At 35.1% G+C, this 24,165-nt stretch overlaps 1 protein-coding gene across 1 annotated transcript in view; it reads left to right on the top strand.

The window, feature by feature from the left end:
• Nav3 (neuron navigator 3) overlaps positions 1-23,910 on the top strand; it is a 339,372-nt gene extending 315,462 nt beyond the window's left edge. The window contains exons 30-38 of the mRNA XM_048808249.1: positions 344-441; positions 2,942-3,037; positions 3,312-3,480; positions 4,907-5,168; positions 5,576-5,595; positions 7,503-7,613; positions 12,343-12,533; positions 16,252-16,455; positions 20,966-23,910. Of these exons, the coding sequence (XP_048664206.1) occupies positions 344-441; positions 2,942-3,037; positions 3,312-3,480; positions 4,907-5,168; positions 5,576-5,595; positions 7,503-7,613; positions 12,343-12,533; positions 16,252-16,455; positions 20,966-21,085 (1,271 nt within the window). The 3' untranslated portion in view covers positions 21,086-23,910. The remainder of the gene's footprint in view (positions 1-343; positions 442-2,941; positions 3,038-3,311; positions 3,481-4,906; positions 5,169-5,575; positions 5,596-7,502; positions 7,614-12,342; positions 12,534-16,251; positions 16,456-20,965) is intronic.
• The last annotated feature ends 255 nt before the right edge of the window (positions 23,911-24,165 follow it).

Raw genomic sequence — 24,165 nt, 5'->3', positions numbered from 1 at the left:
GATTGGATTGCTTTTCAGTTTGTTACGGTTATAATGGTGACTATTACTTAGGTATTACCCAGACCTGTGTGTAATAGAAAAAAGGGTGGGGACTATTTCTTCATCCAAAGGAAATGATCCAACACTTGGATAAAGAGCTTTGGAAGCAGAAATAAGTTCTTAGATTGAAACATGAGCCCAACCACATAATTCATCTTCTTATAAATGGAGGTTTTTCAGACCAGTTTGGCCAGAATGGGAAGCAGTTGCACCGAACAGAATAAAAATGGAGAAAGCAAAACAGTAAATAAATCTGAGCTAATATTACTTTTTTAATGTGTGTTTTTCTCTTGAAATCTGGTAGACATTTTGCTAGATGATGCTGGAGATGCAACTGGACACAAAGATGGCCGCAGTGTGAAAATTATAGTCTCCATAAGCAAGGGCTATGGTCGAGCAAAGGTATTTCTTTAACTTTAAATTCTTTATTATAACTAGAGGGTGAGAATTCCTATAAGTTAAATTTATTTTACATTTGAATATTTGTTCTAATAAATATCCTATTGAAGATGTTTGCCTCGGTATTACCTTAATAGATTATATAAGCATAAAAGGTAGAGACATCACCATAAAAGTATAAATGTGTCTCATAGGTATCACATTTTCACTCTTTTGAAAACAGTATTGATTGTCAACACCCTTCACTACTAAAACTTATAAAAATTTATTTCCTTGACATAAACAACTTGTTTACCATACTCTTTGAGTGTCACTTATACATTTTAAGTAGTGTTTATGATGTGTAGTAACATGTCACTAGAGCGCTGTTAATATGACCTTTCTACAAAGAGAACACTGTAAGATGAACGAATATTGGGGACATCCGAAAGACATTCTACTGAATCAGTAGTCTATATATTCAGTAGTATTTAACAGGATAAATTCCATTGATGCTATTAGTCTGCATCATTTTTAAGCAAGATCCTAACTGATCAGGCAAGTATTTTAACTTTTAGATTCAAATATTCCTTAATTTTATCTCTTTTTCAAAACTAAAAAGACTTCAAGTTGAACTTTTAGTTGAGTAGCCAATAATACAAATTTGTAAATATCCTATTTTTTCCCCATCAAATAACAATACTTTAGAATTTTAAACAATATAAGGACTTGAGTCTGAAAAGTGAGATAGAGCACTTGTGAATTTTCATGTTGAGCAAATGTTCCAAGGATCCAGTGCCATAAACTTCATGCTTGAACTGCAGGTTTGTGCCTACTCTTCCCAAGTGGATCTTTATGTTTAATAGTCTCAGTGAAATCTAAAGTAACTCTAATTTAAAAGCAGCTGTTACAAAGCATTGTATAAGCACTCATTCTGACAGCATTAGCAACATTGGCAAATAAATTTTTCTTTTTGAAATAATTCTAAAGGACCATGTCTTTTAAACATTTCTTTAAATAAAGCATCTAAGAAAGTAGTCATCTTAGTGTGGTACAATTGCCATGGCAAAATACCATATAAGTGGAGGTTTAAAAATCAAAAATGTATTTTCTCACAGTTTTAGAGGATGGCATATGCAGGATCAGGATTCTGGCCCATTTGGTTCCTGGTGAGGGCTCTCTCCTTGGGTTCCAGATGGTCAGCTTCTCCATCTGTTCTCATATGACCTTATGTCAGTGTCAATGGGAGGGAAGGTGAGAGATGCCCTCCAAGGCCATTAATCTGATCATGAAGGTCTCACCCTCATGATAAAATCCAAACCTAGTCATTACCTCCCAGAGGCTTCATCTCCAAGTACCATCACATTGGGGGATTAAGACTTCCCCATGTGAATTGGGAGTGAACACAAGCATTTAATCTGTAACAGTACCAGTCAGTTTTGGATTTCTCCACTATTTTCTGAAAGAATATACTGGCTTCTAATTGAGGTTATATCTCAATAATGCTCATCATGATTTACACATATAGGGTTAAATAGTATAGATGAAGAAACTGAGGCCTTGAGTCAGCTAAATGATTTACCTAAAGCCATATTTCTTAAGTAGGTGGGAGATGTTGTGCATTATAGAATCCATGTCTTCTAACCCTTGACTCAGTGATTATTCTACCAACCTTGAATGGCCACCTAATTGGTGACTAGAAACAGGATTATAATATATTAACTAACTATGTTTACTGATATTGTAATTGCTTTTCCCAGTCAATATTAAAGAGACTGCAGTCAAACCACAAATCCTGAGTTGTTTACATTTCTAATATTTCTAGAAATTCCTCAAAACCTCATTCTACAAAATATACACACACACACACACACACACACACACATTTTGAACCATTATGTGCATTATAAAAGTTTTCTCTGGCAGTTTCTTGGAAATACTGAATTTTCTGATAAATTGACAATTGGACATGTTTTATAAATATGCAAATATCAAACTCTTATGAACAACATTTCTTACATCTATGTTGAATGGTAATAAAATTAAAGAATGAAAAAAACTAAGCATTGAACTTATCAAAGATAAGATCACAGAATAGTAAGAGAAAGTTCAAAGATTCATATGATGTAGTACTTTGCTGTCTCTTTCACCCTTTTCTTCCCCAAAAGCTTCTTCTTGTAGGATTGTACCAACTGTGTTAAATTGCAAGGCCATTCTCTCTGATTCACCTCCCCTTTCCTTTCTACTGAACACATCACAAATCATTTTCTTTGACTTAACACTTCATCTAATGTCTTCTTTCCTGTTATTGTTGCTACTGCTGTTATTTTATTTGTTTGGCTGGTTAATTTGCTAGGTTCATATTTTGTTTTTGTATAACCCTCCATGTATATCTGTTACTATAGAACTCCAGGTTTAATAAATTCTTTTGTGTCAATCACCAACTACATCAATAAGTTTTAGTAGGAAACATATAGTAATAAGATGCATAGTTGAAGTTTATCTTACTCTGTTTTGTTCTTAGGATCAGAAATCTCAGGCATATTTGATAGGATCCATTGGTGTTAGTGGAAAAACCAAATGGGATGTCTTAGATGGTGTTATTAGACGTCTCTTTAAGGTGAGTTATACGAGAAAGCCTGATATTAAATGTTCTTATGTGTTCCTTTTCACCTGTTTTACTTCACTTTCATAGATAGCATAGACACATCTGCTTTTTTTTCCTCCTCCATTTGAAATACAGAAAACCTCTCCATTTCTGCTGTTTAATATTAACAGTTCTTACATTACCCATATCTAAAATTCCTGACAACTAGCTTTATATCCCTGTTTTGTATTTGTTGCAGATTTGTCAAACCTGTTTGGACTGACTTTTTCCATGTGTACCATTTTAGGAATATGTACTTCGAATCGATACATCCTCCAGCCTTGGTCTGAGCTCTGACTGCATTGCCAGTTACTGTATAGGAGACTTAATTAGATCCCAGAACCTCGAAGTGCCTGAACTGCTGCCGTGTGGGTACCTTGTTGGTGATAACAACATCATCACTGTGAACCTGAAAGGTAATCATGAAAGTGAAAAGTACAATTGTAACTTTTTTTTTTTTACCAATATCCTTTTCTTTTTTTTTTTCAGGCTTCCTTCAAGTTTTTATGTTTGCAAATTATGATAACACTTGAATAGTTTTAGTTTAAAGTGTCCATGTTGATTTTTTAAATATGAAAACCTTACTAAAATCACTAAAGACTACAGGATTTTTGTTTTTTGTTTTTGTGTTTTTTTTTTTTTTTTGAGTTCTGGGATGTAACACTTAGAAGAATACAATTCTGAAAATTCACCAACTTGCAAAAAAAAGAAATGTAATTTAAGGAATTTCAAAATTCTAGATTTTCTCCATTATCATTTTTTACCAGAGGAAAACTGGAAAAAAAGTATTGTGTGTTCCAAAGTAATATATTCATTTCCATATTTTAAACTTATAAACGTGTGTACTCAATAATTATACACTGGGGGTATAGAATGCAAGTAAAAGTCTGGTGAGTAGCACAATCTTATAATCCCAGAGACTCCAGAGGCTGAGTCAGGAGGATCACAAATTTAAAGCCAGCTTCAGCAATTTAGAGAGGCCCTAAGTAACTTAGTGAGACCCTGTCTCAAAATAATAAATAAAAAGGGCTAAGAATGTAGTTTAGTGGTGAAGTGCCCCTGGTTTCAGTCCCTGATATGAAGGAAGAAAGACAGAGAAACAGAGAGAGAAGGAATGAATGCAAGTTAAGAATCAGTAATGAGAAATTCTATTTTCTTTGCTTTGGATGTTGTGACTAATTATGTATACTTGTCTCCACAATTCTTTGTTTGTATATGTTCAAGAATCAGAATGCATCTCTATAAACTGTAGGTTAATAGAGGAATTTATCAATATTTGATTTTATGATTAAGGTAATTGGGTTAGTAAAAGGAGATACTGTTGTTGCCCTTCCTAATTCTTTGCCTAACATTACAATTTGTATTCTTCAATTGTTCAAGTGGTTGTACAGCTGGGATGAGAGATAGAAGGTAATAAAGAGAAGAGCAAAAGAGTGAGAAAAACAAAGAACACACACACACGTGTGTGTGTGTGTGTGTGTACTTCCCATTTATTCTTAATGAGACTAATTGCTTTCAAAGGGAAGGAAGATTTTATGAGAAAAGTTTTAATGCTTCCATTTCTCTCTGGAGACATGAGTGGAAAACATGAAGTAGTCAGTGGAGGGAAGCCTGAACAAAAAAGAAACAGCTTGTTTTCATTTGGCTATTCACTCTGCCTTCTTACTGATACACTTTCTGTCTCAAATTGGCCACATATGTTTGTGGGATAGAAATATCTAGATAATTATTTTACAAGGACTGCATTCCTATGGCTAACAAATCTCTACCGATGATCTACACCATATTTTTTTAATATAAAACAGTAAACCGTTTTATTACTCTCTTTGTTTCTTCCTTCAGGGGTAGAAGAAAACAGTTTGGACAGTTTTGTTTTTGATACACTGATTCCTAAACCAATTACCCAAAGGTACTTTAACTTGTTGATGGAGCATCACAGAATTATACTCTCAGGACCCAGTGGTACTGGAAAGACCTATTTAGCAAACAAACTTGCTGAATATGTAATAACCAAATCTGGAAGGAAAAAAACAGAGGATGCAATTGCCACTTTTAATGTGGATCACAAGTCAAGTAAGGTAAGTCACAGAATCCAAAGAGAATAGCTGTTCTTTATCTGCAAATGTCTTAAACAATCAAGTTTTACAGTTGTGTGAGACTTCCATATTGTACATGAAAAAAAATATCCATTTCTTTGAGTAAAGCTATAATCCTGTGGATGAACAAGCTTTGCTTTATAAACTTGAACAAAACTGCTATTTTCGATAACATTCGGTTTTCAGGAACTGCACAAGGCCTTGGGATTGTGCAGAATGAAATGGCAGAGCCCTTGTTGCCTGAAAATTTTTAGACATCCATTTAGGAAATGTTATAGTAGAAAAGAGGTTTGTGTACAGTGCTATGGAAGCAAGAGGGAGAAATAACTCTACTTGGAAGAATCAGAGCTTTACAAAAAGGCAATACTTGGTCTGAGTATCAGTTGATAAATTGGAATTAAATGGGGTATTTCAGCAATGAGGATTTGGGAATAAGTAGAATATGTTAGGCAGAGAATCTGGGAGAGCAGCAGTTTGCTTATGTCAGATTCTTGAAGGAACTGTATTTGAGAACCTTAGGAAAATAAGCAGTGGTCCATTCTCCCCATCACCTGTGGTCTGAGATGCCATACTCATCAGCCTGAACACTCAAGACCATTATGTATATGTGAGGAGCTCTACAGTATAGCCAGTACTTTTACACATGCTAAGTAAAAACAAAGAATACTAAAATAAATTAAGAAAGATAAACAGATAAATAAATAAATAAATAGTGAAGGGCTAACGTGTTCTTCACACTTGTTAACTTTACTAGTTTTATTTATTAGAGTTTGAATCAATGCTGCCTAAGATTCTCTTGGGAAATCGTAACTGATATAAACAATACCTTGAGAGAACCTCAAAGACTCTGAGTTTTACTACTTTTTTGAAAAATAACGTGCTTTGATGATCTAAACTGACCTAGTCTCTCAGAAATCTCAGGTCTGCAGATTTTAGAAATAAATATGACTCACAAACCTGTTGGATTCATGAAATAACCAGATATATAGCTTAGTGTTTAAGTCATGAACACAGGCCACTTGTAGGATTTAAGGCCATTACTGAATTTCCTTGTTCCTTCACTTTGTTTTTTTAATCTGGAAAATAGAGGAAACAGTAGGGTTGTAGTAAGGACTAAATGAGTGTGTGAGTGAGAGTGTGTGTGTGTGTGTGTGTGTGTGTGATGGAGATAGATACAGAACCGCACAAGTGGCGAGCACAGTATGAGGCTTACCTGCAACTATTAATTATTCATCATAGCCTTTGGATTCCAATTCAGATTTCTTGCACAAATATATACCACACATGTACATGCACACAAACATACACTCTCCCTTGTTAAAAATTGTTTTGTGTATATTCTTCAAGAGTAGCAATGATGTACATAAAATACAATGGGATATCTTAAAAGTTAAATCAACACAGCCTGTAGATTCTGAATATTACCTTGGACCTCAGCACTATTCAAATTGTGGCTGAACCATTCATTGTTGTTTCAACTCAATAGAAGCATAACTCTAGAGATGGGATACTTGACTCTTCTCTGAGCTAAAGTAGGAAGAGCACAATTGGTTGGTTGCTTCAGCCAACATGTTTAATGCTTCCTGCTATTTTGTCTCCTTGTATCTTGACAGAAAGGCCTTTCAACACATTTTTTTTTCTTTCCCGTAAAAAAAGATGAAATGATTGAAGTCTCTTAGGTATCCTCAGTGTTCTCTTTGGTTTTTCTCAGTGTTGATATGCCAAAACTCTTCACAAATTCCTCAATGAAAAATAAATAAATAAATAAACAACAAAGCAAAACAAAAACACTGGTTAGAGAGTACAAGTTAAATGGATTTATAAGAAAAAACCAAGGCACTTTGATAAAGGTGGAGATAACTTAAAATCAAGGTGTGAATTAAATAACTTGATTTTGAGCTTCATTATTATATAGCTTGATGCACTAAAATAAAATGAGTAATTTTCATTAATTATAAAATATACCTCTCCCCAAGATCCATATACTTGTGTATATACATATATATATCCTTTTATTTTAATTTATTAAAAAATATTTAGTGCTGAGAGATATTATTAATAATGTTATGTGAGTGTCCTTTTAAATTTTTTGATTATTTCTAACACTCATTTTCTGCTTTTTTAAAAATAAAGATCATTTGTGCCATTGTTAGGTCAGTTCAATATTTGCTTTTGCAAAATAATGGAATGAGAAAAGCATTTCCAGGAGTGTTTGAATGGAAGTAATGATGCTTGGAAACAGTAATAGGAAGAAACCCATGGGGAAAAATCAGATGGCATTAATCACTGGGAGAACACAAAATACAACTGAAAAATGTTTATTGCTTCTTTATGGCTGTTAGATATGAACGAGCTGTCAGTAATGCTGGATAAGCAGTCATTGCCAGAGACTTTGGTTAATCCTTTCCAAGTTGACAGAGAATCTACACTATTTTGGGGAGGCGAGGATTGGTGTAAGTGAGGATGATATTAAAGAAGAGGGAACGACAAGTTGAGTTTGTGCTAGGAATAGCTGCTAAGAGTATGGATTGACTAAAGTAAGATGCTAATGAGGAATGAAATGATAAATCTATCCTCTGGAAAAAAATTGGAGCTGTGTAATTCTGATGTTTTTTATGCTATGCCATGGAGAGCACTGAAGACATACATCCCTAAAGCACTTACAGATTTAAAAAAAAAATCAAACAATAAACCATCAAATAAAAAAAAAAAATCTTTTCATGTTTTTGGTACCTCTTCATTTTACATTCTGTTCCTCTTCCCACACTTCAAGCCCTCCCTCAAGCTGCCAGCTGGAATATTTTGATTGAGAGCAGTGCACATAAACAATTACACTTTGTGACATTTGATATAGCAGGCCCAGAAAGCTAGAGATGGATTTAGTGAAGAATATGTGGCCAGCCGAAGCCACCTGGAATGTTAGCTTGGAAAAGATCAGAAAGTTGGACTTGGCAGATTCAATTTTAGTGTGTCTGGAGTGAAATTCAGAGAAAGCAATGATCAACAGTGTTTATGTAACTATAACGTTCTATCTGTGTTTTCAAGGTAGAGATATAGGATTCATCTCATTGTTCATATCCACCTGGTAGATACACCTGCTGTCTTCTACCTAAGTAGATATGGATGTGAAACTTAATGCATCAGTACCTTGATCTAAGATTCCATCCCCATCAAGCCAGAGGGAGGAGCATGGACAATTTCAAAGGGGTCTGTGAAATACTCATAAGAAATATGAAAAAAAAATCTTTATGAATGTCTGTATATCTTCCTGGTTTGTAGCTGTTATTAGATCCCAAGGGATCTACTACCACTCTCAAGAGGAAAAATAACTACATAACAATGTGATAGCTGTGCTTATCCAAATTTACCCAGCAACTTCCTAATTACCAAATACAGCCTCTGTTCTCTCTCTCATTCTAACTGTCCCCCATTTGTGCACACACACTCTCCCTCTCCCCACACCCCTTTCTCTCTCTCTCTTTCTCTCTCATTATAGCATATTGCTATAGTTGATCTCCCCTTTATAGAAATTCTTCTAATGTCAGAGTTATTATTTTCTCCTTATTTCTTTGCTACTTTCCTGGTAAGTTTCTTCTCAGCCTCTCATTGATTGCTCTTTCTTCACCTACCACTAAATGGAAATACTCCCCTACATTTCAGTTCTCTCTCATTCTGTTCTCCTTTGGACAGCTCCCATGGCTTCAACTTGTGTTGATCTATGTGGTTGACATGAATGGAACACTCTCCCAAGTTTGTAAATTCTCTTTGAGCTTACACATGTTTTCATTCATCTAATGAATATACATGTTTATAAAGGATAACTTCACTTATGAAAGAAACATTAGAAGTGCATCCTTTTCCATTCATCTCAACCAAAACCACCCTCCCTCCCAAAACTAACACCCTCTATCATGTGAACTTTACATTTGTTTTCTAACTGCTTCATTCACTATTCCCCTAAAATTTCCTTTCACTCTTTTGTGGGCTTTCTCCACTCACATCATAAAAAAACAGAATATCTTTTCATAATTAATTAAAAATCATCCAATGTTTTCCCATTGCTTTCCGAACTAGATCAAAAGTACCACACTGTTCCCTATTCAGACCCATACAGTCTCTTGGCTTCAACGATTTCAGTATTCTCTGGTCTAGTCTACTTCCTTCACAATATACTTACCACACTGTTCAGTTACAATTCTATTTTATGTAGTTCCCCAGAGTATTCAATGATTCTGCATCACCAACAGGAAAATTCCACTGGTCTTAACTATTATTTAATATTGCAAACTTTCCTTTCTAATTTATTTACTTTCTAATTTATTTGCTTTCACAAACCTTGTACTACTCATTCTTGCCTACATGATTATCATATTTACCTGCTTCTGCTTTTGATTATTCTTCTCCATTTGGAATGCTCTTCTCCTGTTTTTGAGCATCAAAATATTACCTAATCCTAAAAATAAAGGGTTAGTAGCAAATAATACTGCCACCAGAAATTCTTTTTTAGAAGCTATGATTAATCTTTATGTGCTGTAAACAAAATCTTTGATCTTTGCAAGTAGTATGTTTTTTGACTGTTAATTATAGTTATATATGTACATGCCTAACTTTCTATTCTAGGTAATAAGCTTCTTGAATTTTTTTCCATTTCTAATTAGTCATTATATCCTTCACATTTCTGTTTCCTTTGATTAATAAATTGCTCTCCCCTGCTGACGACAGACAAGCAAACAAACATATCAGTGGCTCACAGTTGTTCATGTAGTCAAATCCGACTTTCTCTACGTGGATCCAAAGTCTTTGTTTTTTCTTCCATTGTACACACTACTACCATATAGTATATTCTCCTGTAACAACAGAATCATTACTGTTTTGCAAAATACATCATGCCCTCATACTTTCCAACTTTGAATTGTTCTTGAAGTTTTCCTCCACTGCCTCCTGTCATTGAACCTGAAGGCTAGCCACATATTTCTCTTACATCTCCCTGTAGGGCTCTGCATTTCACTAGCATGGTATTGTGATTCACTTGTTGGCCTGCTTCTCTGCTTATCAGCTGTAACTTTCTGGAGCACAGGTATTATGTTTTACCTTTGAATCCCTGTGCCAGAGTACCAGGGACCTACTAAGTGCTTGATAAAGATGTGTTGAAAAAACAAATAACTGCAAGCTTTTCAGTTGGAATTTTACTCATTATTCAAGGTTCTTCTCAAATCCCATCCTCTCTATGAAGTCCCTTAAGAACCCCCAGTTGGAATTATTCCCTCTGTCTCCTACAGGCCTCCCTTAGCCTCTCACAGAATGTTAGGCATGATATTTTTGTAAGTTCATTGTTCATATGTGTGCCTACCTTCTCCCCAAGCTCTACCACTATGTGCTTCAGAAAACTGTCCTTGAAGCTCCCAGCTAGGTGAAATCTCTTCCCTTGACTTCTCAAGTTTCATAAGACACTCTTGATATTATAAGAAATGCTTTCTTATATTTAAATTTCAGTGCCTAATATGATACCTTTTAGAGCTCATGGAGGAAGGCAGTAGGATCTAAACTTATAAACATAGTAGAAAGAGAACATTTTATAAATGAACTAATTAATGACTTAAGATAACTAGATGAGTGATAGAAATTTCATTTTCTTTTTTAAGGTAAATTAAATCCTCCAGATTTTTTACTAGTTTTAAACAAATTTTATCTTTATTTCTGATTTTTGGCAACATTTATTTTATGTGACTGGTTCTGTTCTATTTTATGGTATCTTTGTTCTGTGACACAACAAAACAGTATCTTAGATATTTAATAAATAAATATAAAAGTCTTTAATATTTTATATTTAAATTTTATATTTGAACTCAATATTTTATTAACAAATTAATATTACCAAATGCCTTAAGTCCCTTTCACTTATAGTTCTTAAAGTTGTCTACAGACAGAACAAAGTAGCATTTAGAGTGAGTAGTTCTTATATTTACCTGGCTGCCAGAAATTGGGATTCTGGAATTGTTTTTTTAACCCTGAGCAAGTTATTCAAATTGAAAATGTCATTGTAAATATGCAAATATTATGGAAATGCTCTTACTGATTAGGATAATTCTAATAAAACTAATTATGTTTCTGGCCTACCCATCTGTGAGAATGGTCAATCATGGAACTGGTTATCATATTTAGATTAAAAGCTATTAGGACTAGTACCTGTAAAAGAATCAGGAAGCTCAAGAAATTCTAAGTGCTAATATTAAACGATCCTATGAAATACAACGAGTTGTCTTTGTTTTAAAATTGCAGCGGTTTCCTCAAAGAGTCTACACAAATAATCTATTATCCACATTTTAATCAGAGTCCTATGGCTGTACTTTTAGATGCACGCCCAACTAAATTAATCAAAATTGAAATGTTAAAAATGCTGGTAGAGGGGCTGGGGATGGTAGCGCGCTTGCCGGGCATGCGTGCGGCCTGGGTTCGAGCCTCAGCACCACATACAAACAAAGATGTTGTGTCCGCCGAAAAACTAAAAAACTAAATAAATAAATATTTTTTTAAAAAAATTCTCTCTCTCTCTCTCTCTCTCTTTAAAAAAAACAAATGCTGGTAGAAGCTTGGAGGTTCCACTTTGGATTTAGTGTATACATGAAGTTATAACTATGTTTAAATCCATTTTAGTCATTGAAACATCAAAAGCAAGAATGAAGTCTTTATATTTATGGTTTACCATAAGAGTTCATATCTAGGAGGCTGGGGATATAGCTCAGTTGGTTGAGTGCTTACCTAGCATGCATAAGGTCCTAGGCTCAATCCCTAGCAGGCAGGCAGGCAGGAAGGNAATCTCTTTCCCATTGTTACAGATCATAAAAACATTCTGACTACAGATACAAGCACAGATTAGGAAGAATTCTGTGCTTGGAGCAGAGTATCCATACTCAGACCAAATTCTACAAACAGTGACACGTTTTATCTTCAATAATTCATTTCAGCACAGCTGAATTTTACATTGTTTGTAAAATAGGACAGGTTGACTAAATTGTGACCTTTACCCTTTCTCCTCTCTCATATTGTGCTTTAGATTAATATTTTAATATAAAACTTTAAAAGGAATAGCCAGGAAATGGGATCTTCAGTAAACATGCTTCAGTTATGATTAAGCTGGTGAGATTATAATTCTCTAAGAATGCTGAAAGAAATAAAATTAAGTTTCCCAAAATGGTGTCTACCTATGTGTTTATAATATTTCTCAAACATATTTTGTTATTTGTGTCTTCTCAGGTCCCCGACTTTTCCTTCCTTGCCCCATGGATGTAGAAGGTTCCAGAGTGTGGTTCATGGATCTTTGGAACTATTCTTTGGTACCTTATATTCTGGAGGCAGTGAGAGAGGGTCTTCAGGTATAGTATTCATTTTGCATTGCTATCTAAAAAGCAAAGCAAAAAGAAAAGTTATTCTTTTAATAGCAAAAAAGTATTAATTTCTGTATTTATGCAGAAAACTAAAAGCATGTAATACAGATAGAGCAAGAAAAGAGCAATGAGCATGCAGTACTTTGTTATGACAACAAAGATGTAAGAGAGAATAAGTACATTTCTTTCAGCAACTACATTTTCAAGGCCAAATTAGTTGCAGGGGATATTTAGATTGTTCTTATTAGAATACCACGTTATTGTAGTTCTATTTTCTATGACACAGGCATGTTTTTTTTTGCCTGAGCCTTGACCATTTATATGCTTATCACAATTTGCAGCAAGTAGTTTTTGCTTGTGTGTTAGAATTCTTCATTAATTGAAGTCCTTCAATATGACTTGTAATAGCCTTTACTATTATTAAGGGAGTGCTCTAAATTCCAAGAAAGTTAGTTGGCCTTTTTTTTTTCTTTTCTTTTCTTTAATCCACAACAGGTAGTTTTAGCAGCATCTCTGCTGTTCCTCTTATCTGCCCTGTGTCATGAGGCCCTACAACCTCTCCTTCTGTTTAAGCTTATCTAAAAGGCAAACATAGGTCAATAATAAGAAAATCCTGTTTCTTCAGAACAAAACAAATCAAAAAGTTATCCTTTTTTCCATCAGTCTCGCTATTTCCTTAAAATGGATTTGAAATTTCATGAAATTGGAGAATTAAAAACTCTTTTAAGATTTATATTACATAATCATCCAACTTACTGTGCAGGAATCCAATCTCCTTTTCAATAACTCAGCCAGGATTTAGTCAGTTTTTGCTTGGACATTTTTATTTCTGGTTTTCACAACCAACTGCTACTAGAATTAAGATGTAGTTCATATTTTCAAAAACCTGTCATCTGTAATACTTGTTAAGTCTCTACTATCTAAAAAAAATTGGTCCTGTATTTTTTATTCTTTCATTTCCTGTCACTATTTTTCTCTCTTCTAGTAGATTGATGTAGCAGTACTTAGAACTACCATGTAATTCTGGTGAACATGGTAAACATTATGAAGATGTTCTGAATCCTTAGATGAAGTTAGGATGCTAACAATTCTATTGATTGTTTTTAACTCCAGATTTAAATAATCCAGTTTCTTATTTTGAGGGGTATGAATGAATCTAGTCCCAGTAAGTAGTTCCAATAAAATAAGAGATGATGCCAATGGTTTTGATTTTTCAAATATAACAGATCATATTTCTCCTAAAACTATTATGCTGTCAAAGAGATAATTCAGGTCGCTCAATTTTGATAATTTATGCAAAAATAATTTTGTGAGAATCTATTTGCAATATAGAAATCATATTTTTAAATTAATAACCAAATGAATTATTTGTCCTTGAGACTCAGTTTCAATATTAAGATCTCATCTAAATCTTTATATATAAAATTCTATTTTATATTTGCTTGCTAATAGGAAGAAAAGGAATCTTTTCTTAAACCCAGAACAATTATACCTAAAAAATCCTTAGCTTCCTTTTGAAAGCTGCAAGAGTTTTTTTTGTTTTTTGTTTTTTAATCAATATTGTTTGGAAAACTTTATCCTGAGAGTTATATAAAGCTTGTATTTCAGCAAAACTATAATCATTTAAGTAATAGCAATTTTCCAAATTAAATTGAGATAAATACTTGACAGTTATTTTGAGGAGGAATGAATCTGTCTCAAGTCTCTTGCTATGGTTGTAGGTATTCAGGAGGAGGTTAGTGTGAAAGCTGAATCAACCATGAGGTGAAGTAAGAGTTGGGATAGACTAGAGAACAGGAAGAAAAGAACAATGTGGAATAGGAACAAAAGGAAAGCCTATTAGTGGGTAGGCATTTGTTGCTTTTGAAGGCTAGCTGGCCAGAAAAGTCCCCTGGCAGAAGGCCTCCCTAGGATCCCCATCCTTGAACCCAGGGGGGGAGCAGTAAACAAAGAGTCTTACATGCCATGGACAGTTCTCTTGGATCCATGGCAACACAGCACCTTGAACAGGAAGAAGAGGTGAAAAGAAGCAATGAAGCCTGGTAGCCAAGATAACATTCTGAGTTGAGAGAAATCAAACCATCTCTTTTCAGATGAAGGCTAATACTTTGGTGAGGAACCATCTGGGAAGTGCTCTGTGCCACATGGTCTACTTGGAAAGTATGCTAGTGAAGCAATGGATTTGATTTTTATTCTGATGACTCTTTCTTGAAATGTTAGCAGTCAGTTCATCTTATTCTGAATGTTTAGATTTCTTTTCATCCTTTTTCTATAATATTGATCTCACTCCAGAATACAGAGTTGGGCCGGTTTAGCTTTTTATTGTCACCTCCAACTTGGCTGTCCTGGATGCTTCCTTAACAGACTGGCATTGGTTGCTTCTAGATTCTCATGTTCCTTTTAAGGTTGATTCTAGACTCAAATTCTTCTTTCTTTTAACATAAACTTTCCAAGAACTATACATTTTCCTTCAATTACTTCAACTTGTCTAGCAAGCTATATTTTACTTCCTTTATAAAGCAGGTTTTCGGCAAAGAGGAAACCTTCTGTTCTAAAACAAGAGAACTATTTTTAAAAAGATTCAAAATGCTACCTCTGCCATCATCTCCTAAGGAAGTGCACAGATATCAGGAACTAGACTTCCCTTTCTCTATTTCTCTCTTCTTTTTCTTTTTTTAGGTTAGACTGAAAATGCTTACATAACTTCTTCAGGAAGTTTCAAAAGCAATGCATAGACTTTTCATTGCCGTAGCCACATGTCACTTTTTTTCCAACCACAACAAACTATGCAGAGGACCAGTCATCACTATATGTCCTGTGAGATTGGATACATACCTGGTAACCAGGGTCGTCCATAGTGACATAGGCTAAGAGAGGAACAACATCACCACCTCTTTCTCTCAATTTTAACTGTTCTTTCTGGGTCCCTTATGGCCTTGTGCTTTTTTTTTCTCATCACCCTCTGTCTTCATAGTGTTTCGTTTTTGTTTTTTTTGTTTCAATTGTTTCCAGATTAAAAATGTTTAATACCTCTTGGATTCATTTTTCTCTCTTTACTCCACAGCCAGTACTTTAGCTATGCTGGGTCAGCTTTTTCTTATTGGGCTCATTGCCTCCATATAAATTCTTGAAACTTTAGTTTCCTATTTTTCCTCCTCTTTTCCTAGTCATCTTTTACATAAACATTTAAAAAGAGTTTTTACAGGAAGTCTTGGAACTATTAGAGGAAGGCAATTACCATCAGAGAATGGATTCTTGATCTCAAAGTTTGAATGAATTAGAGAAAAAAGTCTTTTTTTCTTTTGATCTAAAGTGTACTTCAGTAGCAGACTCTTTTAATTATAAAAATTCGTTTTTTTAAATCCTCCCAAACTGGAGCTTTTAGTTATTCTCATTGAGTTTTATCATGGTTTGTAAAACTAATAAAGACAAATGTGGGCAGTAATGTCTACATGTATTAATAAAAAGCCTTCCTCATATTATCCCTCAAATACTGATTATGTGGCCAGATGTTCAGTTTCATTTTGTCCATCCTTCAACTTTTAAGTGAGCTATGTAGAACAATCTAGAAAACTATATACAGATGTCTTCATTCCCTAAGTTCCATAAGAACTCAAAAGTGCAAAAGAAACACTTGATAAGGAGTCGGGATTTTTACTTAGTAGGAATTAACTTTATATGCACCAACTCTGTGGTTAACTTTCAGATGTATGGGAAGCGTGCACCCTGGGAAGATCCCTTAAAGTGGGTGCTTGACACATACCCATGGAGCTCAGCCTCTCTGCCTCAGGAAGGACCAGCATTACTTCAGTTGCGACCAGAAGATGTTGGATATGAGGGCTGCACCTCTGCTAAGGAAGCCACAACCTCAAAGCACATTCCACAGACAGACACTGAGGGGGACCCCCTGGTGAGAAACTGATGGTTGATTCTTGCTATAGAATCCTGACATTGTTGTGTGCTTATTAGCATTTAGTCATCTGCATCACAGACATGGGTTATCTTCAGTAATATTGGGGACTGCCTTGATATTGGTACTCAGTTTTAGTTGTTACCTTTAGCCTGCTTTAGTTGGATGAAATTCATACAAAGAAATCTAAAACTGTATGCTAAAAACAGTCAAGAAATTCTGAAACCAGTTTGAACTTCATGACTACAATATCTCTCTTATTTTGCATTGTGTTAACAAATAAATAAATTTTAAGTAACATAACTCAGTTCACTAAGCCTTTAGAAGAAAACTGAATTTTGTACTTAAATTAGAAAACCAAAGATTATGATCTAATGTATACTAAAGTATATTTTACATGTATCAACCAGCCTGATTAAATTCAGAATTGGTCTTCTGTTCACTATAATAGGGAAGGATAAACTGGCGGGGAAATCAAAGGGAAGTTATACTTCTTGCTTTGCTCAATTTGCAACGTATATGGTTTTAGTTTTTAAAATATTAGAATAATTTGAATAAGCCTATAGAACTCCAAAGTATGAATATTCAGAAAATTATTAAATAGACAGTATTTTTAGGAATAGATGCTGATTTTTCTGCATCTATTTTTATTTTTATAAATTACTTTCTGTATGTTAGTATCAAATGTGATTAGCTTATCATTCTATGTGTTTATTAGCTTATCATTCTGTGATTCAAGGGATCATTGGATTTGTACAACCAATACAGAAAGAAAAGATATTGAAATAAGGCTAATATTTTACTTAAAAGAAAATAATTGAAAATCAGAACTTATGACTCTACCCAAGGACATAAAATGACTTAAAATTTTGAGGAATGATCTTATACCAGTAACCCAATATGTGAACATCATCATCATCTCAGCTGATCCTTCTTAACATTTTGGGAGTTACATGTAGAACATCCAGTAAACTTTCAAGATATACCCACACAGAAAATTTTGCAAACTATTTCAAGAGTTCTATAAAATCTCTGAAATATGCACAAAGACATGTTTAGAGTCCAGAGTTCCTATGTGTAAGATAAATGATCTAGCCTAATTCATGAAGGCCAAGACTCACATTTTTATAACATGGTACCTAGAATCAACAGTGGTAGTGGAATTGGTTTAAATCCAGCATAATGATTATCATATACTAAATAATTGCTGATAGAATGGATAAAATTTAGTAAAGTGTAAATTTTAACATACAAGTATGGATTATTTAATCTGAATGTTTAGTAATTCCTATCTAATCTGTGTAATTTTGTTATAGTATGTCTGTTTTAGATAAGGAGCAATATTTATATATAAGCTTTGTTTTCACTGTTAGTCTATAGATTGTGGAATGCTCTGGAAATGACCTCAGCTTCCCAATCCCCCAGTCCTAGGGCTAACCTTTTTAAGCATTCTTTTTCCTTGTCTTCTAATGCAGGAAAGAGAGCCAGGGTTTCCTATCCTGACAGGATAATTGGAGAAAAAAAAAAAAATTCAGGTGTCTTATCTGCTACTTTAACAAAAATCTAAAGAAAGAAGAGATTATGATATCTTGCATACTAAATGACCAAAGATATCATCTAAAAATAAATCTTAAGGTCAGACATCCTGATAGGAAAATAAATATTCTCTACCTGCCTTCATTTTTGTATATTTCTATAATTACTGACATAAGGAAAACTATATTTGCAAATGAGTCTATATCAGAAATCCTAGGAAGGGTAGAGATTTAGCTCAGTGCCTAGCATGTGTGAGGCCCTGGGCACTACTGCCATCACTGCCAAAAATAAATAAACAAACACCTTAGGGAAAATTTACTATTTAATATCAGAAGTCTGGCTTTAAATCTGAACAAGAATACAAGTTTTGGGACACATTTCACCTTATTTTAAAAATATGGTGGGCATTCATCATCAAAAAGCTGAAATTTAATAAACATGTACCTAGTGCCAAGATTCAGTGATCATTAGGTAAGTTATCATTTCTGATTTTACGAGGTTTACAATATAATAGTGGAGCAAGATGTTTGCCTACATAAATTACAGTAAAATAATGATGGACTTTGTAGGAAAAGTTATGAGTTTATCGAGAAAATAATTAGGAGAAAGTTTCATGGAAGAAATGCTTTATCTGGTCCTTGAGGGATGAATAGGAGTTTATCATATGGTTGGATGAAGAACATCCAAAATTGAAGAAACAGCACATGAAAAATTATAGTATAATAAAAATTATGAATTTGGGGAGTTATGTTGGAGTTGGTCAGAGGAATTAAAACTACAGAAGTAAATAATTGCTGGATCATGTTAAGCCTGTGCATCTTTGCATGGAGTCAGACTTTATCACACAGACAACGGAGAGTCTCTAAAGGTTTTTGAATAGTGACTTATCTAGTTAGATGTGCAGTTTCTAAAAATCACTTTGCTAACAAAGCAGAGAATGGACTGAAGGAGAGGGACAAAGGCTGGGAAACTAATAGTTCTGCTAGGAACACCTAGGAACTGACCAAGGTGTTAGAAATGATGGACATTATATTATGGACTGTAGACACAGGGGAGCAGCAGAAGAAAACCAAAGGAGACCACTTTCACAGAGGATTATGACCTGTCATAATTGAATCACCCATAAGTTTACCTTCCTTTTGTAATCTCCTTGGATATCAGTGAACAAAGCAATACTACGAGGAGGCAAAGCAAATCTCATTGTATATATTTATTAGGAATCTGAGCTTGGATCTTACGCTAATGGAACATATTTACTGCATGGCAACATTTTCAAAACTTAAGATGTTAATTATACTATTATTACACTGCAAAACCTTAACAACATTTAGCATTTAAATAGTTCCAAACATTTTTGGCTGCAATAGAATCCTATCCCTCTTAACAGATTCCTTTACCATTTCTACTCCTAGTAAATCAGGAGGGTGCTCCAAACACAGTTCTGTTATACACATCAGTTTCCCAAATGCTTAAACATACAGCCAGCTGCTAAGGAGGCAGACAAAAGACCACGGGGAGGGCATATGAATGTGCATGAATGTAGGGGGGTGGGGTGGGGAGAATGAGAGGAAGAGAGAGACAGAGAGATTGATTTGACTTTTTGGCTTGCCAGATTTAAAAGGTTATCACATCTACCTTTATTTTTAATCCTCATGTAGGTGACTTAGTGCATTCAGAGAGTCAGACCGAAAGACTGAATTGAGGTCAAAAAGTATTGTCCTGAGACTATTAAGAATGACTTTAAAATATTCAGTAACTGTAACCTCTTTTGTCAGAAGGACATTCTTGCAGAAATTGGTGATTATACCCAGTTTATCATTCATTTCACAAGTATTTATTGAACACACAGTTTATGCTGAACATACAAATATGCATAGCCCATCTTATGACCAAGGATCCTGTTTGAGATTTTTCCTTTCTATTCTTTTCAGTTAGAAGAAAAAGAACACCTACAATTACTATATAAAAGAAGATAACTAGTGTGCATTAAGCAATATAAAGTCGATGTATAAAAAAACATGATAAGAAACATGTCCATTATTCTCATTAAGATACGTGTTGATTTTTCTGTGCTTTCTAAAATCATCATACCATCTATTTATCCAAAATTTGCTTTTGAACAACAACAAAAAAAAAATTTCCGCTTCTATCTCTAACAGTAGAGCAGCAGATCTATCAAAAGGCAAGCAATGTGACTGCCTTTTATTTTGTAATACACGGAATAGCTGCCATTCCCCCCAGGTGCTTTCAGGCATATGTCCTTTTGCTAGAACAAACATTACCATTCTCTTATAAGGCTGGGAAACTTGAGACAGCCGCTATTGTTCCAGAAGGTGGTTTTTGTTTTCAGTGATATATCAATCATATTTCAGCTAGAAATTCAATGACAACAAAAACTTGACAGTGATTTTTTTCCTTCTCCGTCTTCAAATGCTCATGGTCCGCTTCATTCCGTCACCTCCTCTCGAGGTCAGCTCCTAAACAGCAGATGGTGTGCTTGTGCGCAGCAGCTGGCTTCATTCCACTCCATCCCCTCCTTTCCCCCCGGGTGCACGGCTGGGCGTGCGTCTGTGTGTATGAACATTCACGACTCTCTGTGCCATTCAGTGCTTTCTGCTTGTCCCAGCCAAAAAGCTGGGAAGCTTGGCGGAGTCTCCAGCAACCAACCCAGATGTCCAGCTGTGATATAGCTTCCTCTCCAGTCTCCCCACTGGAGCAATATTCATTCACAGCCCCAAATAAAAGAGTTATCTCCCAGCCCTGTTTTGTCTTTATGGTTTGGTGTGGTAGTCACATGTTTGGGGGAAACAGCCTAGGAGCTGGGGCAAGGAGTGACAATGTGGAACTATTTTCCCATTTGGCTTGGTTGGGATGCTGGGGACCTTTGGGGTGGCTTGGAGCCTCCTCCTTTTTTCTGGGGCCAGCTGATTCAATGTATCATTGCCTCCATCGTTGTCTCTTTTTCTTTCTTCAGATGAATATGCTAATGAAACTCCAAGAAGCAGCCAATTACTCGGGCACACAAAGCTGCGACAGCGGTAGCACCAGCCACCATGAAGACGTTTTGGATTCTTCTCTTGAATCCACCCTTTAGAGGGTGGACAGAGTTAGGGGAAAAGATGATGCTTTAAAAAAAAAAAGTGTTTTAAAAGAAAGGTATTTTCACTAAACCACTGCCAGTATAAAAGCACCCTGTCAGGGGCCCTGACCCAGAGTCGTGGTCTTCAAGGAGGCAGCAGAACTAAGTCGGAACCGCCAAGATGCTAAATTGAAATGGGAGCTTAACTTTATTTTATTTCTAGGCATTTTTTATATCCATGGAGTAAGAGAAGGCTCCATTACTCAACTGGAAAGGACCCTAATGACAGGGCAACTGAAGAGATTGCACATGGGATAGCCAAACTGGACTTTAGTTTCTTCCTCTTTAAAAGTTTACAATGCAGACCTTTTTTTGTCCCTTCCTTCTGTTTCCTCTGAGGGGCTGTTCTCCCCAGGCAGGGTCCATTCTTCTGATCCGTCCAACCTCCTCTGTGCCACATGGTGCTGGTCACAGGGCTCCAGTAGTGTTTGTGTTGTGCGCTCACCCCATTCCAGAATGAATCCAAGAGGCCAGTCCTCCATAAGCACAAGCGGAATTGTGCAACCACCAGAAAAAAACACTACTGTGGCAAACTGGAGAAGTGCCAACTCAATTCTAACTGCCATGGTCTCATGACGTGCGCCACCCACTTTTTAGTGTATGAGTCCCAGGTTTTATAAGGTTGTTTTTACCACCGTGGTCTTTTTAAACCACCTGCCCACTCCCTTAACAAGAGTTTTATACCAATTATTAGTCAACACTGACAAAAGGCTTTCTTAGGGCTTTATTTGTTTGAGCCTTTTCAGTGAAAGAAGGAACATTTCCTATGGTGCTGTCTCACTGCCTTAAAACAGATTTCTACAACAGGTTAGTTAACAGTTGGTTTAAATCCTAAACCATTGGTAATTTCCACTGTCTTTTCATTTACAACCAAGAACACCAGTTATCACAGTAGCTTCATCTCTATATATCATTTTTTTTTTGTTTTGCTTTGTTTTGTTTTGAAGAAATGGATAGGAGAAAGATCAGTATTTTTATCTCATGAATAGATTGCTTTGCCTATCCTCAAAGTATCGAGTAACCCAGGAACCCTCTTTGACCGTCACAGAAAAGCAGAGACGTGGCTAAATTCCATCCAGTTCTAAGTGAAAGAGTTTCAGAAGGTGGGAGATTTTGAATTCGTATCCAGCAGAGCTGGAAGCACTAGATGCAGCATGAGCACAACTATTTGGCTTTCCTTCCCTATTCTTTCTTATATATTTTTTTAACATTAGTTTTGACGCATGTTGTTTTGATTGCTATTGTTGTACATGAGAAATTCAGCATTAAAGAACACTGAAGCAGTAAAGTCACTGTGGAAGAGGAAGCGTTGATACTGTAAAAGAAGGTTAGATTTGCACAGTCTACTGGGTAGGTATTGTAAATAATAATTTTTCAAACTTGCACAAATCAAATCAAACAAACAAAATTGTATTTTATCCCGTTGGTGTTACGAGGTGTTTCACTTGCTGAGATTTCCTGTACATTGCAAACAAATACAGAATGCAAACCCTCAAAGCTGTTATTATCTGGTGTGTTTGTCCTGTGTTTACAGTTGGTATGACTATGCAGGAGCTATCAGTGCTAGAGTGAGCATGCTTCAAAACTGTACATGAAGCCAATACATTTTTGGATAAATAAAACTGTCTGAGAGTACATCTGTTGTGGCAGGCTTTAAAGAGAGTGCATGAAAACTGATCAGTCATTGGAGAAGTTACCATCACACACAGAGGACAGGTGTTAGGTTTATGAAACCCAAGGGCTAGGCCATGGCATAGACTAGTTCTGTGAGTGTGAAAAAGTGTGACCTTTAGGACGTGTAATTGGTGCTATCCTCTGTGACCACCCATGGGTCAGTTGCTACAGAACAATAACATCAACCCAAGACATCAGTGCCGCTTTCAGAGTGTTTCTAAGTGCATAGGTCCTTACATGGTGCTATTGCCCTGAGGGAATTGGAGCTGAATTTATGCACATAGAATTGTCACCCTGACTTTGAAGCCTCAAACATGGATCAAATCTGTTGTGCACCATCAATTTATGTAGCTGGATGAGTGACTAGTTGCCCTTGTATAATATGTGATCTAAGAAAATTGCTAATCTTTCCCTGCCATTTTGAGAAACACAGTCCAAACATGAGCATAAACAGAAATTCCTGCAATACATGCCAGTAGGTCCACCTAGTTTACAACTTAAACTAGTTTGTGAAACATTTGTCTGTATACATTTTATATTTTGTACATTTTGATGTAACATATCATGTAAATAGGCAGAAACAGTGAAATAAATCATCTGAAAAGTTTTGTAGTCTTTGTAAAGCCCCAACAATAAGTACTTGGTGTCAATGGACTTAACTGGATGACGTATTTTCTATTGGTTTATTGTTCCTCTAGCTTGTAAACCAGCTTGCATATATTTTTTTGCAAATGTGCACCCTGTATCTGTCTAAATTATTACTTTGCCATTAAAGTGGAATTATTTATTGACAACAAGGTGTGGTGTCTATGTATGCAGAAAAATTGGGTAATTATGCACAAGGAAGTGTCGAGCTTTAAAATGTTGCTTGAACAATTCACGTTCACTGTTAACATTAGGGATGCGTGTGAATTTATATTCTACATACATCATAGGTAAAGCCCAAAACTTTTTAAGTAAAGAAGTAAACACAATAGGTATATCTGTCAAAATGAAAGTTATTTATTCAATGAATATTTTAGAAAGTTCTTAATAGACTTCCTATATGCCTGATGATAAAATAAGAATTAATATAAAATAAAATGTTGATATTTGCTAAGTTAAATCAACTTATTAAATGTTTCTTTGTTTTTATTCCATTTTCTTCTGATCATTTAGCTTTAAAGATGAGTTTAAAGCAAACTAATTCTTTGCATTTTTGCTTATTTTTAAGAGTATATTTCAAAAATGAAAAAGAATTTTAAAAAAACACTATAATATCTTTCAAAGTAATTTTCTTTAACCCCAGCAATTGGAATGTATGTTTGTATGGTACAAGCAAGATAATTTTTGAATTAAAATAGTTTTAGAGCAGAAAAAAG

This window comes from Marmota marmota, unplaced genomic scaffold (genome assembly GCF_001458135.2).
Source record: "Marmota marmota marmota unplaced genomic scaffold, marMar, whole genome shotgun sequence".
Taxonomy (NCBI): Eukaryota; Metazoa; Chordata; class Mammalia; order Rodentia; family Sciuridae; genus Marmota; species Marmota marmota.
This window is presented reverse-complemented; position numbering and strand designations above follow the sequence as displayed.